Source organism: Thunnus maccoyii, chromosome 14 (assembly GCF_910596095.1).
Source record: "Thunnus maccoyii chromosome 14, fThuMac1.1, whole genome shotgun sequence".
NCBI classification, from domain to species: domain Eukaryota; kingdom Metazoa; phylum Chordata; class Actinopteri; order Scombriformes; family Scombridae; genus Thunnus; species Thunnus maccoyii.
In genome coordinates this window covers 20,339,999-20,351,813 of record NC_056546.1, presented here as the reverse complement: position 1 = coordinate 20,351,813, position 11,815 = coordinate 20,339,999, and the positions used below count along the sequence as shown (strand labels likewise).

Here is an 11,815-nt window from a genome sequence, read left to right as displayed (position 1 = left end):
CAGTAACATGCTGCTTACACACTGATGCTTCAGTATTAATGATGCAATTATCTCATATACAATATAATAATATATCAGTTATTGCAGAATGAGTACTTTTACTTTAATATTTTGAGTACATTTTGCTGCAAATACTTATGTACTTTTACTTAAGTAGGATTATTTTCATGCAGGACCATCCTTTTAATGGAGTATTTTTACATTGCAGTATTGGTAGTTTTACTCAAGTAAAGGATCTGAATATTTCTTCCACCACTGGAATTAGATGCAATGCAGTGCAGTTCTAGTAGATACTGTGAAATATCTTGTATTGGTATTAAAATATATAAATGTATATGGAATTGCATAGATTAATGGTATGTAATTTACAGGTATGTAATGTACCAGTAAGCAGAAGATGAGTAGTTATAAGTAGATACAAGTATTTTGTGGAGTCTAAAGCACCACATTGTCCTCTGAAATGGAGTAAAACTGTCACAGAATTGAAATATTCAGGTAAATGCCGGTACACTAAAAACTTTAATTCATATACAAACTTCTTGTAAGGTAAGAGGAAGTGATTCAATGTCTTCCTCCTCAAACTCACTTAAACAGTTTGAAGTTAAGATGATAAGGAACATGAACTATTCACCCACTAGTTCCCCTTTCTGCCTGCAATGTGGGCTTTTCAACAAGGCTGTCAGTGAGATGAATGATGACCGACAGTGAACCCGAAGATCTTACAGGCATGTCAGACGGAGACTTTGTTCTTTTGTAATAAAAAAATAAAGCTGTCAAACACCGGGTTGAAACAGGTGACACAGGTAAAGGTTTGACGTTGCTCCTCCAGCTGTTGCCTTCACGGCGCCTCCTGCAGCTGAGTGTTCAAGCCCAAAACGATCATGGCTGCCGCAGGGAGGATGAGGACGTGGAGCTGTCCGGTCAGAGGAGTTTTCTATCCATGGACAGTCCTTTTTGTACTTTTCCTCAGTACTATAAATGCGGTTGGTGCAGCACCAGAGCCGGGGCATTGGATAGTCACTGTTGTAAATGTGAGTATCTACTTGGAAGATACCGGTTAGCTCGCGTTAGCTATATTAGCCTTGTTATGCTAGCTTGCTATCAGCAGTGAGTGTGGTGACAGTCGTCTAATCTGGCAATAATCGTAAAGCCATATTCACTGTGTATTTGCTGTAGTCCTTTATAAATTAAAATAAGGTGTGTCTACCGAAAGAGCAGCTGTTTGCTAATTCGCCTGTTGCCCTTAAGCTTAAAGTTAGCAATTGGCTAACTAGCAGGCTTTAGCTTAAGTTGGACAGCTGTCTACAAAAGCTTTGTTGTTTAGCTGAGCTCCTGGGAGAAAGCCTCATTTGTAACATTGGGTCTAACTCTACGACCATCCTCTCTGACACTGCACACTTCACCAGTTTGACCTGTGTGTCCAGGTTTACTTTAACTGCTTAATTATGTTCTTTACTACTAACCTGCTAACCTATACATCATTGTTGTAATTAATGAAAACACACCCTGACCAGACCTTGGCCCACAGTCCATTTTAACAGTGGTGCACATTTTCCTGTTTATCAGGATTAAGGCACTGTTTCCAGACTTAATGCAAGGGGAACTAGAAAGACTTGATCAATAATTCAAGTGTTGAGAAGTTTTGGTTTCCGTCTGTTGTTGCGTCTGTCTCTGTATCTAGTTGCAGAAGAGGAGAAGTCACCAGTTTATTACACAACACATATAGATAAACACACGCACACACATCTATGGACAATATTAAAGTTTCAAATCACTGGACACACAGGTCTTTTCCCCACCACATGAACACAGGCAGAAAATGTAGACACAGACACTGTCCTGCTTAAATGATTAATCAGTCCACCAAACTAATTACATATTGATAACTAATTTGATATTGATAAGAAAATAATCCTTGATTACACCCTAGCTCATAAATGTTTTTATTATTCCACAGACCTCAAGATTGCTGCTGTTAAAGAAATCCATGTATAAAGACACTGATATTGGATTGAACGGTAAGATATGGAAGACACACTCCTGACCTATCACAAATAATGTACACCTTTTTGACTCTTGTGTGTTCATCTTCCAGTTGTGGATTTTGGCTGTCCTGAGGAAGTGACCTTCACCATTCAGTGGTATTTAAAATACTACCGCTGTCACAATGAATTCAATAATATTGAAGTAAGTATATAAGCTATAATATAACACTAATAATCAAACAGTCTGTTTTTTCATGCTTGATACTTGAGAAGTGAGATATGCTCAATTGTGACTGTCATTGTCTGTAGGAAATGTATGACAAAACACAGCTGAGTCGTGGGGAGAGCCTCGATCCAAATCCCCTCGGGGAAGGAGAGTACATTGAACACAGACACCAGCCTATAACATGTAACAATGGACTGCGCTCCTTCCCTATGCTAAAAGTAGGTTTGTTACATTACTCTCCTCAGCACAATCACAAGTTTGGTATAGTGATATTTATTATCTCTCTACATCCATATTTTTTTCAGAAAACAAAGGCAGAATCACGTCCGGTTAGTCCACCTGTGGCGGGTGAAGTGCTGGTAAGTTTAATAGAATAATATAAGTTGTGAATTTCCCATTGGGGATCAATAAAGTCTTATCAAAGATTTAAGAAAAAAATCTTCTAGAAACGTAACAGAACAAACATAATCAGCCAATATTCAGTGTCTTAAACTGATATATAGTTTTGTTAATGTTGTTTCTTTAAATAGTTTACACATACACAGTCTTAAAAGATTTTAGAAGTGACATAGCTGGTAGATGACATCAGTGTGTCCGTTTTGTTAACCCTGCGATATCTTTGTAATACTGCAGGATGAAAATGAGAACCGGTGGATCACTGAGGAGTATGACAGCAGCAGCAGCAAGAACAGCAGCGTGAATATCAGAGACAATGTCATAGCCACCACCTGGAAGGACGGGCCTTACCTGCTGGTTGTTAAGATAGTTTCAAATAAATCAGATGCCAACTGGAATTTAACAGGTGAGATTTCTTTTCAGGAACAACTAATATGATGTGTGACTGCATAGAGGAACATTATCACCCTATATTATTTTACTCTGCATGCTGCATTCATGTGCAATCATATCAGAAAGATACCTACCGTAAATAGAGGCTGGCTTCTTAAGGCTGGCTGTTTTGCAGCCGACACTGAAGTGTCAGATTTCAAAACTTTCCACCGCCACAAATTCTTGATGTGTTGGAAAACATTGTGTCATGATTCTGTCCCAGTCTGGCTCTATGTCCCTCCATCAGTCCACCAGATGCCTTCAGACATTTTCCCTGTTTGTTAAAGACGGATAAGATATGTTGCAGATTATATTGAAGGACCACTTGAAATACTGTTGCTTGTTGCATTGAACCTTTGTCCAGACATTTTACTGCCTAGTTCGTAATACAGATGCTCGCCTGGAAGAGCAAACAGAACTGAAGTGAAATCTGAAATACTTTTGCCTTCACCTGTTTTATAGCTTCACCTGAGCTGCCAGGTTCAGTGCTCAGTGTTGCTCCTATAATTGTACAGGCCTGGTGGGCCACCAGGTCAACGAGAAGCCCCACCGGGCCAAAAAAATCTTTTCTTTAATGCCAAAAATAACACCAAATATCCATTCATTCGGAAATCAATAATCATTTGCATTTGGGAGCCTCTGTGCAGCACTGTTCTGAAACATGAGTCAATCTCTGTGTCGTTGCCTGTGAAACTCTTGACGCCTCGTCTCTAAAGGGTTTTTTCGGTGCGTACCACTGGGCTAGAAAAAAATTCTAGGGGAAACACTGGTGCTTATCATTCTTTTCACACTCCCAAGTGGTTATGTATCAGCTTTTGGGTCATGGAACAGATCTATGTTTAGGACTTTTAGGGTTACATGTCTCTCAGATCTATATCTTGCAGCCCACTTAGCTCTGTAGCACAAAGTGTTTTTATTTACATTTGGCCTGCTGGCATTTCAAGTTTTCTTGAGCCTACTTATCATGTTTTCTGGGCTTTTAGTTTCTGTTTGCTCTGTGTTTTTCTCCTGTGTCCCCTGCCTGCTTTTCCTTCCACTCCTGCCCTGCATCGGTCTCGTTAGCCCTGCCCTTTTCCCGGTGTTTTCTCCAGCCAATCAGCTTCTTTCCCGTTCTCCTGTTTCATCTCCTCATTCCCCTCACTTGGGTTTCTCCGCCCATCTCCCCACTTGCGCCTCATCTCCTCATTAGTTCAGTTAGTATTTCAGTCCTGTGTTTCAGTTCAGTCTTGTTTAATCCTTTGTTCTGTGTTGTTCAGTTTTGTGTTATCCTGTTCAGTTTTGCATTTGCCTGCACCCCAGAGTCTAAATAAAGAGAATTCTTCAGTTCCTGTGCCTAATGTCTCTTGCATTTGGGTTCACCTGCTCAGCTGCTCCTAACACATTGTTGTGCTTCATTTGCCTAATGTCTAGATTTTGTTTTTACAGTTGATGTGGTGATGAAAGGCGACCACGGCTACATTTCTATCACAGATTATCCTCTCATGATTGTAAGTAGATAACTATGGAATCAATTTTTGTGATTTATGTTTGTAAAACATTAATTACTCATTTGTAGTCATGCTGTAATCATGCTGTAATCATGCCCATGATCCTGTCCTGGATCAACAGACGGTTGTATTTTACTTCTTTGGGTTTGTGTATGTGTTTTTATAAATATTTAAACTCGACAATACAAAGTTAAAGGATTTGTCCACCTCAGAGGAACAGTTCACCCCAAAACACAATCAAACACAAAGCCTACCCAATATAATCCAATTCATGTAACTGAGTGGATTCAATTTTAAAAACTCTACAGCAACATCTGACGATGATGATGATGATGATAAAACAGACTGCATTGTGAACAATTGAGTGGAGAACTGATCTCTACAAAATGTTCCCACCAACTATCACTGCACAAAAAGACAAAAAGCCATCTGTAACCCTATTATTTGAAAAGAGAAGTTACTGCTACTTCTGAAAACCAAATGCCTTTGAGCTTCACTATACTGAAGTGAACTACAGCAGACTGATCCAAACCATAAGCAGATCACACTGAAACTGAATGAGAAGTCAGAAAAAAACAAGATTTATTGAACTGTCCATTTCTCTGGAATTTGGTCTCCACCTAATGAAGTGCAATTGCTCCCATGTGTGATGTGTTTGTAGACTAATCCCTCGTTGTCTGTTTGTAGTTCTACATGGTGATGTGCATAGTGTACATCCTGTACGCCATGCTGTGGTTTATCTGGGCAGCCTGTTACTGGAAGGATCTGCTGAGGATTCAGTTCTGGATAGCAGGGGTCATATTCTTGGGGATGGTGGAGAAGGCCGTCTTCTGCGCCGAATATGAAAACACCAACGCTGTTGGCGCTGCCTGTGAGTGTCTACAGATCATCACAGAGCAGTTTTTACCTGCCTCGTGAGATGGTAATTGTTATGTTTCTGTTCCTGTTGCCTTTAGCTCCAGGCCTGCTGATCTTTGCCGAGCTGGTCTCTGCCCTCAAGAGAACTTTGGCTCGATTGCTTGTCATCATCGTCAGCCTTGGTTATGGCATTGTAAAGTATGTCAACATTTTTGTTGTTTGTCAAATGGAAATTATTGTACAATCAAAATCAGGCAATGAACTTTTTTCACGTCTCTTTCCCTCAAGGCCTCGACTGGGGACAGTAATGCACAGAGTGGTGGGGCTCGGTATTCTCTACTTTGCTTTTGCTAGCATTGAAGGCATTCTGAGGATCACTGGGGTGAGAAGTGTTCTCCTATCATTTTTTTTTTCTCTTTTATTAATCTACAAAAATGTCAACACTAATAACAAATGGCCATCTTAAGTTAACAGGGCAGAAAGTGATGAATTATAATTGCATGTTTTATTCAATCAACTGTTAAAAATGTAGATATTACATATAGTATATAAACAAGCAGCCAGTGTTTTTACTTAAATGACATTTTGATGATCAAAACAGTCCTTCATTTATTTTCTAAAGATCAAATAATCAACTTATTGTTTCCCTACTGCTTGATTGTTTTTAACCTGATATCAAAAATAACTTAAATTAGTGGTATTACCTGTAGTTTGTAGTCCATTTGTCGTATTTTTTTAAAGTAAAACTGACATCAGGATTTGTATTTTTCACATACTGAAGGGTCGGGACAATGGCCCAGCTCTCATTACAGCAATTGTTCTGGCTGTGTTTGAGTCCTGCTGCATCTGGTTCATATCCTTCCAGTGTACTCCTCATCACTGTACCTCCCAGAAAGTTATTCTATTCTCAACACAACAAACCGGACCTATTTTACCTATTGATTGAGCTCCAATGATTTTGAGTGTTCTTGCCTTTTTGGGTGGATAATTTGTTTATTTTTTTTCTATGCACTTTGGTGAATGGTTCTGTATCACTTGCATTCTTGCCTTTTTATCTCGTCCTGTCTGTGATTCCCCCCCCCCTCCCACATTTTTATCCTCGTCCTTGTGTCCTCTGGTCCTGCTCTGTCCTTACTTCTAGGCAAAAGACTCTGACTTGGCCCAGCTGGCCAACATTCCCCTGGCTCTGCTTGACTCCTCTCTCTGCTGGTGGATATCCTTTTGTGCACCTACAGCCTTTCCCTATATGGTTCCCCCCTGCTCCTCACCTCTTTCACATGAGCCCAAATTAGACCAAGAGAGATCAATCTGGGATTTCCCAATTTCCTTGGGAAATCAGTGCTTAACATATCTCACACTTCCTCATTTTCCCCTGGAAAATAAGCAGCGAAAGACACAACCAAGCATTAATCATTAGTCCCCTACAGAAATTTTAACCACTATTTTTTCTGGTTTTGATTTAACTACTCTTAAACTCCTCATTCATCACTGCTTCTTTTCTTGTCCAATCAATAATATTTTACTGTGTTGCCACTGATTGACTGTCTTGGTCTGAATTGGCATAAGTGATTGATTTGCATGCCCACCCAACACCCTTTACAAGTGCTCTTGTTTAAAGATGATATGTACATGGTTGCCACTAGGGGGTGATATGGCTGAAATCTTCTCTCACAAAATATTTGATTTTATATCAATATATGTCATGATGTATTCCATTTTCAGGAGCATCTATTGAGAAATTAAAATAAATGAATTAGCTGGCTAATCAACCTAATTAGATTAGAAATCAAAATACTGAAAGACAGTTACATGAACTTCACAGTTCATGCAAAAATCATTAAAAAAATGCAATATTGCTCCGAAGCTTTCCTGATAGTTTATTTGCCACATTGTAAAAAATGACCCTATACACCCAGAGATGTTAAAGGGGTAGTTACCACAATATAAACAGAATAGCAAATTCTGTGACAATTACAGTATACTAGTGCAGTGTCCGTTCAAAATATGCCGGTTTGTAATAGGCTGATTGTTTGGCCTCCGGCCGCTACTTCAACGCAAAGAAAAATTAATACAGTTGATGTGAGGTGTGAATGAGTAGATACACCAACAACATTCTATTATACACAGAATAATAAGTCCTCTGATAGTAAATAAATGTTCTTTTCTCATTTCAAGTAAAAGAAGGGCTGCATTAAAAAATAAAATAATGTAATAAACGTAATAATGGAAGTATTTCCTTTGTTTTACCGGTGTAACTACAGTCATTGTGTATTGGGCTCTGAGTGCCTCCGAAACGCAGGTGACCTATGCTCAGCAAAGTACCCGAACACCTCCCGTTTAGTCACTTGCTGCTGCTGCTGATCTGCTAAACATGCTGCTCACGCTATGCTTTCTGTCCAGACACGGGGTAGGAGTATCCATTTTTGATTAAAAGCTCTATTTTCGCTGTTTACTTTCTGTTTTTAGAGCACTTTTCTCTGACTCGCGTCACGCCTCGTCTTTGCTCTCTCCCTGACATGCTGGAGTCAAGTCAGCAGAGTCCTGAAGCTCCGCCCTGCCCCTGCACAGAGCGGAGCGGCTCGCTGATCGCTGGTTTATTCAAAGTTTATTAATATTAAACGCGTCGCGTGTCCAAATTGCACTAAATTCAACACTGCACTCCCTTTGTTCTCCAGCAATGCACCCACCAAGTGTGGAGTCGACTGGATAAACAATTCAAGAGATACACAAAGGACATACAGACAGAAATTCCTTCCTTCAGTAGAGAGATGTTGTCATATTGCCCACCCCTAGGTGCCACTTTGACATAATCAAACAATTTGTGTTTGAGTACATCAGTGTTTTTATTTTATTGTTATTGTTACTGACACAATGTGCATTGATCAACATCACTGTAAAATGACAATATTAGCCAAGTGGTTATATTTCAACTGCTGTCCTTGAGCAACATACTGAATCAGCCAGTAAAATCCAAATAAAAACAGGGAACGAGTGAAATCAAAAGATATTGAATACATATTTCAGTTGTTCAGATTATTAGGTACATCTAGTTAGGATGGGTAGACTGGTAGTGGATAGTCCAGGTTTGGCTGTTTCTGATATTAGCTGTATTAATACCTTATTCAAAAATAACACAGATAAGATGTTTTTCATCATTCTGATGTTAAGCTAGAATGAGCAAGTGAGCTGACTGCTTTATGTTTGTTTTATTCATGACTTTGGGAGAAGAGTTGTTGGTATAAACAAGCAGGTGTATCTAATAAGTTTGATTGTATAAAATTGTATAATTGTAAGGGATAATGCAAAATGTGGTTAATATCTACAGCGTATATATAAACTTGTAGCTGTTATAGGCTCCCATCGGTTATTTTGTAATATAGTTTCAGTGTGATGTCTGTCATGTGTTTACCTTGACTGCCACAAACATTTTTGTGAGTCTGGCACAAACCATCAAGACTCTGAAGCTGAGGAGAAACCCTGTCAAGTTGTCTCTCTACAGGCACTTTACAAACACATTAATATTTGCTGTCATTGGTAAGTAGTACAACTACACTTACAGTTAGATTAGAATATATGACCTGTGGTAGTACTGGTGTATTTTCCTTCAGGTATAACACCTGTTAAAAAATAACACACAATGCTACAGTATCGCTAGAGAACATAAGATAATTTGTGTGTCTTTTCTCCCTCAGCTTCCATCATTTTCATGGCTTGGACAACAAAAAAATTTCGACTAGCGGTTTGCCAGTCTGTGAGTATGGTTTTTGTATATTTATTGTATTACATAATGGCTGTCTGTAGAAGGTCAAACGTTTTCTTGATTTTATGTCCTATTTTGTGTGAAGGATTGGATTGAGCTGTGGGTGGAAGATGCTTTCTGGAGGTTCTTGTTCTCCGTTATTCTGTTGGTCATAATGTTTTTATGGAGACCATCTGCAAACAACCAAAGGCAAGTACTACGTTATCATTGTTGAATTCACTCACATGACCTGAAGTGAACATCTTTATTCTTTTTTCTCTCAGTGTTTTGTTTCTCACATTATTTCTATGCCCACAGGTATGCTTTCACACCTCTCATGGATGACTCAGACGATGAGGAGATTGAGGAATTTATTGCCTCTTCAAACATTGGTACAGTAACATCATGGAAGAATTGCTTTTAATCAAAACATTGCAAACATGTGTAAATACTCTTGTTATATTTATTTGTCTTTCTTTTATCTCTTTTTTTTTTTTATTCACAGCTGACGGCATAAAATTGAGAGCCTCTAAAAATGAGACCAATGGCACGGTGAAGCCTGCAGAAACAAACCCAGTCAGTAACACAACTGCACATGTGGTTTGAAATAACACTAGTTTTATATTACAAATTTAAATTCAACATGATTTATTTAATATTAGGCTCATATAATAGAGAATAACTGTTCAGGTTTAGGAAATGCAGCCATACAAGTGTCACATATTTCAGCAGATGGCAGTATTTACTCTTTTTGTCCTCTTTTTTTTTTTTTTTTTGTACCTGTCCAGGATGAAGACATGAAGTGGGTGGAGGATAACATTCCTAGTTCTCTTACTGATGTGTAAGCATCATATGAAATTTTTATTTATTAATCTGGAAAGCAGTTTTTCATACCAGCAATGTGTGATTCTAACAGAAGGTCTTTTTGGTCTGTTTGTCACGGTAGAGCTCTGCCGGTCCTGCTTGACTCAGATGAGGTATGAATCACATTACCTTTGAAATCTACAAAACAAGAATATGTTATTTATTTAACCACTGACAGGTTAGTTTAGACATGTGGAGATGAATGAGACTGTCCATAAACAGTAAGTGAAAAAGCCTTGCTTTAGGATGTTGTGGGCTAGTTTTGGAGTGACTTCAGAGCAAAGTGAAAGGATGAAGTTTGTGGGTATTTAAGGCAGGCTTTATTTTCATTGCTACTACATTGAAATCAAAAATAGACTAATTTAGCCCCTTACACAAAGAATAACAGGCAGTAACATTGTTTTTTTTTTTGTCTGAAAGTGAAAATTAAAACTTAATAGCAGGAACAAAATTGCAGAGTTAATTATTGCACATTATTTTCCAGGAAATCATGACGACCAAGTATGAGATGTCAAAGCTGGAATAAGGTAAAACCTTTCCAGCCAGCAGCTGACATGGAGAGACAACACAGCAGCCGTCCCCGACTCTGCAGCAAGGTTTTCTCCAGGGTTTCCAGTCAGGTGGTGGTGGAGTGCCATTTAGTTTTTTCAGGGGATCCTCCCGATATGGCTGCTCCTTCGCAGGGTGGTGCAGGCCACAGTTGAAGGGGACCTCTGCTCATTTCCTCAACTTCTCAAGAACAAAAGATTCTACTAGAGGAAAACTGCCGTCGGTTCACTGTTTCCTCGATCTGATCAGTTTTGAGCCTTTCTTTCCAAAGAGAATGTTTCATTTTATATTAAGTGCTATATTTATTTCTGTTATGTTCACTTGAATTTATTTTATCAGAGAATTAAGAACAGAGGGTCTCATGCATGAACCTACTCTTAAATATACGTTAAGTGTCTTTTTGATACGAGATAATGAAATAGGATGCTTATTTATGAACAGGAAAATAATTTAAAGGGTTTTTTTTCTGCAGTAATTAACACCAGGAATGATTTAAGGTTTTTTTGCGGGGTAGATCTCCAGGGAAGAAAGAGAGTGTTTATTGATTAATTTCAAACAGGATCTTTCTTTTCGTATTTCTCTATCTATCTATTTATATATCTATATATATGTGAAGTTCCTAAAGAATAATACAAAAGTTATGGAATTCAGGATACACTATGTATTTTTCAAATGATTTTGACTGTCCGAAGAAAACTTTTTTTTTTTTTTTGTTACCAGCATTAAAATCATGTTCAAAGCATTAAAATACAGAAATGAAAATACTAAGATTTTTGAATAGAACATTTGCTCCTATGCACTTTCAAGATCAAAGTTGTGCCTACATGTAGTTCTTGTATGAGGCCTAATCTGGTATTCCAATAATCTCAGTATTGGTGTGTGAATGAGTGTGAGAGGGGCGATGCATAAATAAGTGATTTGTACAATTTGAATTCAATGAAGCAGTAAAGCGTTGGGGTTTGTAGTCAGTGTAGGCAGTCTATTATGAATCTACTGTATGTGTGTCGAGGGGTGTCTTTTGAAATAAGGAGCAATATACTGTATGTTGATATGGAGTTTTAAAACTGTATTATTTATTTGTGTCTAAAGTGTACTTATAAGTTGTGTGTTCACCCGTGTTTACAACATACGCTTGACTTGGACCCCGAACAATCTCACAGTGTACCTAGCTAAACATCTTATTTCTTTGTTTGTTTTCTTTGCTGATAAAGTCATTGTGTTGGTTTCACAGACACCTTAATATTCATGTTCTTTTTAAAAAAAGTCTTAATATCTTAGT

The 11,815-nt window shown here is 38.3% G+C and overlaps 1 protein-coding gene across 2 annotated transcripts; it reads left to right on the top strand.

Annotated features, from left to right (window-relative positions):
- The first annotated feature begins 634 nt into the window (after positions 1-634).
- tmem87b (transmembrane protein 87B) lies at positions 635-11,653 on the top strand. 2 transcript variants are annotated; one of them, XM_042433735.1, is made up of 19 exons: positions 635-1,031; positions 1,958-2,018; positions 2,096-2,187; positions 2,295-2,429; positions 2,517-2,570; positions 2,845-3,013; positions 4,465-4,526; positions 5,214-5,397; positions 5,483-5,582; positions 5,673-5,766; positions 6,166-6,237; positions 8,810-8,918; positions 9,077-9,135; positions 9,230-9,333; positions 9,442-9,515; positions 9,629-9,699; positions 9,912-9,964; positions 10,070-10,100; positions 10,472-11,653. In XM_042433735.1, the coding sequence occupies exons 1-19, from the start codon at positions 882-884 to the stop codon at positions 10,511-10,513; spliced, it is 1,716 nt and encodes a 571-aa protein (XP_042289669.1). In that variant the 5' UTR covers positions 635-881; the 3' UTR covers positions 10,514-11,653. The 2 variants fall into 2 exon arrangements, with proteins under 2 accessions (XP_042289669.1, XP_042289668.1); XM_042433734.1 differs by lacking the exon at positions 6,166-6,237 and adding an exon at positions 6,526-6,597 and having other exon boundaries at positions 636-1,031.
- The last annotated feature ends 162 nt before the right edge of the window (positions 11,654-11,815 follow it).

Bases quoted from the DNA above. Each gene is read 5' to 3' on its own strand.
- tmem87b (XM_042433735.1), top strand. From the start codon at position 882: ATGGCTGCCGCAGGGAGGATGAGGACGTGGAGCTGTCCGGTCAGAGGA. The intron at 2,019-2,095 runs GTAAGATATGGA...TTCATCTTCCAG, and splicing joins CACTGATATTGGATTGAACG to TTGTGGATTTTGGCTGTCCT. The intron at 9,516-9,628 runs GTACAGTAACAT...TTTTATTCACAG, and splicing joins TATTGCCTCTTCAAACATTG to CTGACGGCATAAAATTGAGA.